At 44.1% G+C, this 4,356-nt stretch overlaps 1 protein-coding gene across 1 annotated transcript in view; it reads left to right on the top strand.

Moving 5' to 3' along the window:
- Window positions 1-1,283, top strand: part of TNRC6B (trinucleotide repeat containing 6B) — a 56,516-nt gene extending 55,233 nt beyond the window's left edge. Inside the window, exon 19 of the mRNA XM_012638090.1 lies at window positions 1,140-1,283. Coding sequence (XP_012493544.1) covers window positions 1,140-1,283 — 144 coding nt within the window. The remainder of the gene's footprint in view (window positions 1-1,139) is intronic.
- Window positions 1,284-4,356: the final 3,073 nt, after the last annotated feature.

Here is a 4,356-nt window from a genome sequence, read left to right as displayed (position 1 = left end):
TTTCTAGTTGTCCAGATCATTTCTTTCTATTTTTTAGTAGAGATGGTGTCTCACTCTTGCTCAGGCTGGTCTCGAACTCCTGACCTTGAGCAATCCACCCGCCTCAGCCTCCCAGAGTGCTGGGATTACAGGCGTGAGCCACCGCGCCCGGCCTGTTTCTGTATTTTCTATAGCTGTAATGTATCATTTCTCCATATAGCTATGGAGAAACTGCCAGAAACTTCTCATCCTACAGGGTTTCCACCACTGCTGCCAGTAGTGCAACATCTAAGTCAGTTCTTTAGTAATGCATTTATCTTCCAAAGAAATGAAATGTTGGATTGAGCAGCTTAAATAAACCTATTTAAGATCTTGATGCAAAATAAATTAATCAGAGTGAGTAGATATGTTTATCCAACTCATAGGTTAAGGAAAGCACTGAATATCTTAAGTGGTGAGGATCTAACCAGAGAGGGCAGGTGCAGCCTTTGGGAAGCAGGTGTAAATAGTCCCACCTCGAGATGATCAAAGCTGGCGTGAGGCAGTGTTGGGACAGGCTGTGAACTAGAGCAGCTGTCAAGATCTTAAATAATCCCGTGTCTGGCAGTGCTCTTCTTATTTCTGTCCTTCTCTTAACCTCTTTGTGAGATTAACTTTGAGAGGTAGAAGAATAATACATTAGTAATGATGCTGAGAACTTTTTATGTTAACTTAAATTCTTATTTGTATACCATCTCATTTCTGCCTTTTTTTAAGCTCTACAGATTAATACACACTCATTTACCTCTTAAAGAAAATAGACCACAAGTTGAATTACATGCTTTTGGTTCAAGCTGTATTAATGCAAACTTTTATTTGCAAAATGGGTACACTACATCTTGCCCAGGGCTTTGAATATCTTAAAATTTGCCTCTCCCACCCCACCTCCTTTTTTCCCCCCACCGAGACAGCGTTTTGCCCTGTCACCCCCTGGGTAGGGTGCAGTGGCATTATGGTAGCTCACTGCAACCTCAAACTCCTAAGCAATCCTCCTGCCTCAGCCAGCCTGAGCAAGAGCAAGACCTTCTCTCTACTAAAGATAGAAAAATTAGCTGGGCATTGTGGCGAGCGCTTGTAGTCTCACCTCCAATTTTTATCTCATGAATGTCGTTGTTCCATAGATTGATGGGTCAACCTTGAGAACGATCTGCATGCAGCATGGCCCACTGCTGACATTCCATCTGAATCTAACCCAGGGCACTGCCCTGATCCGATACAGCACCAAACAGGAGGCAGCCAAGGCCCAGACTGCACTGCACATGTGAGTATTCCATCCTACACCCACTTAGACACGCCTGGAGATGTACCTGTGAGTATTCCGGCACCTGGTTAATTAAAGATGCGCAAGAACATGCACAAAAACGAATGGCACCATTGCGTGTGCATTTGCAAGTCTTAGGTACTGCGGTATCAAGTCTTTCCTACCTAAGCTTAGATTGTCCCCTGTGTATCACAGGCTGATAATCAAAATTCCAAATGTAAATAATTTGTGAAATAGTAAATTTTAAGGACTATAAAACAAAGCCAGTATTTATGAAAATGTGAAATGTTGTAAGTGCTGTCATTTTTCGTAATAGAATCTAGCTGCTTCCTGCAGCCTCTTTGTAGATGAAGATGAAATATTGTGGTCTTGGTCAGTAGTAGAGTCTTTGCTTAAAGTAGGTGGAACTGGATCAGACTTTAACCATCCCTCTCCCTGCTCCTGTCAAACTGGTGGACAGAAAAGAGTTGACTCCCTTTGGCTGCAGAAGTGGTGACAGAAAGCGACACACACAGCAAGCACATGGTGGTGAGGCTCGGGCAGCGAGTGCAGTCCCTGAGACAGAGCAGCACTTCAGTGTCTGAGCCTGGTCTCCTTGATGCTCTGGGTGTGATCTTTTACCTCACATGGGAGGAAAAAAGATATGACATTTTCCTTTTCTTTTTTCTTTAAGACTTTTTTATTTTTAGAGCAGTTTTAGGTTCACAGCGAAATTGAGAGGAAGGTACCGAGATTTCCCATATGCCTGCTGCTGACACATGTGAATAGCCTCCCCCATTATTAGCATCCTCCGCCAGAGTGGTACATTTGTCACAATTGCTGCATGCACCATTATCACCCAGAATCTATAGTTTACATTAGAGTTTACTCTTGCTATTTTCTATTCTGTGGGTTTGGACAAGTGTATAATGGCATGTGTCCACCATTATAGCATCATACAGAGTCATGTCATTGGTCTAAAAATCCTGCATATTCCACCTATTCATCTTCCCCTCCCTCTCCCTCCCTCCCTCTCCCTCTCTCTCTCTCTTTCTCTCTTTCTTTCTCTCACATTCTTTTCTTGATAGCTGAGCTGTTTGGAATATATAAATTTCATACACCAAGGGACACTAATACATAGTATTCTCTAGTAGTCTTTGGATATCTTCAGATTTAGTGATACCTTGTTGTTTTGAATCGGTACTTCTCAGCCACCTGGCAGTCTGGTTGAAATACAGGTTCTGATCCCATAGGCTTTGGGTAGGGCCGGTTGGTGACTCTGGACTAAAAAGTGCCCAGGGATATGGAAACTTCTAGTCACAGGATCACACTCTGAATGGCAAGGACTGAGAGTACTTGTTCCCTGTGTGTGCTTTCAGACTTTGCTCAGATCCATCGTTCTTTTCTCTCCTTTTTGCAGGTGTGTGTTGGGAAACACTACCATCCTGGCTGAGTTTGCCACCGATGATGAAGTTAGCCGCTTTCTGGCACAAGCTCAGCCCCCTACACCTGCAGCAACCCCGAGCGCGCCAGCTGCAGGGTGGCAATCGCTGGAGACCGGCCAGAACCAGTCAGATCCCGTCGGACCTGCTCTGAATCTTTTCGGTGGGTCCACTGGGCTCGGGCAGTGGAGCAGCAGTGCTGGTGGCAGCAGCGGGGCCGATCTTGCCGGCGCTTCGTTGTGGGGGCCCCCAAACTATTCTTCTAGCTTGTGGGGAGTCCCAGCGGTGGAAGATCCCCACAGGATGGGCAGCCCTGCTCCTTTACTACCTGGTGACCTTCTGGGAGGAGGGTCGGATTCAATCTGAACTTAGAACTTTCAACTCTGACCTCGTGACCTTTTTTGGAACAGCAGCAGCACTAACTTGACCTTTTCGTTTTTTTTTTCAACTTGCAATAAATACATTTTTAAAAGGAAAAAAGAAAACGGAGAGAGAAAAAAAGGTGGGTCATTGACAGACTGTCTGAGCACATAGTTGCCTCCCTTATAACTTCAGTTTTTTCGTTTGGAATATGAATCCAAAAAGAGAACATATCACTCTTGAAATACTTGAATCATGAACGCCAACCTAGAAAGACAATGTGAAGCAAGTACACATACCATTTAAATTTAAACACAAAAAAATTAAAAAAATTAGTTTCTAGTTTTTCACTTTTTTCATGTTATATGGAAGTTGTTGCTAAGAAACATATATACTGAAAAAATAGCTTTTTAACTTTGTTTGCACTGGGTGTGTTTCCGTCCTTAGGTCTACCATGTTTGGGAGGGAGGGAAATTCAAAAGAATTGTCGGGGGAGGGGGGAGGGAAGACTTGACGGAGCCTCACTTTAAAAACAAAAACAAAAAACCTAAAAAAAAAAAAAAAAGGAAAAAATTTGTGATTGGCTGGTTGATAAATACCAGTGTGTTCTGGCACATGTAACCGCCCAGGCATGCTTGTTCTGGTGTGTGTGTGCACGTGTGTTCATGTGCATTCGCGTGCATCCTTCTCTGTCTCTGTGTCCTGCCCCCTCTCTTCCCCAACTCTGGTTTCTCAGAAAGCTGCATTGCTGACAGTCCGCAGGCTGGCTGGCCGGCCATCTGCTTTTTATTTTTATTTTTTAAACTATGAGAACACACAAGCACGGAGAGCCACTGCTACTAAAGCAACTCCATTGGGCTGCATTAAGATGAGCAGTATAATTAGCTGGGCGTGGTGGCACGCACCTGTGGTCCCAGCTACTCGGGAGGCTGAGGCAGGAGGATCGCTTCAGCCCAGGAGTTTGAGGTTGCTGTGAGCTAGGCTGACGCCACGGCACTCTAGCCCAGGCAACAGAGCGAGACTCTGTCTCAAAAAAAAAAAAAAAAAAAAAAGATGAACAGAGTGCTTTTTAATGATGAAAGCAGGGAGCTCCTTTCAATTAGCCTGAGTGTGAGGTTTCTCTAGCTTTTCTTTTGACCTAGCAGTAGAGTGGAGCACTGCCAAGTCCAAAAAAAAAAAAAAAAATAGGAGAGCAGGAGGTACCTCTTAGAGCAACTGTGTGTTTATTTCTGTTTTTTTAAAGTGAATGGCCGTGAGGCATATTTGAATATCTGTTAAGTTTCATGCAGGCCTTTT

This window comes from Propithecus coquereli, unplaced genomic scaffold (assembly GCF_000956105.1).
Source record: "Propithecus coquereli isolate 6110/MARCELLA unplaced genomic scaffold, Pcoq_1.0 Scaffold126, whole genome shotgun sequence".
Lineage (NCBI taxonomy): Eukaryota > Metazoa > Chordata > Mammalia > Primates > Indriidae > Propithecus > Propithecus coquereli.
Note: the sequence above shows the minus strand (reverse complement) of the source record. Positions and strands in the feature narration are given on the sequence as shown.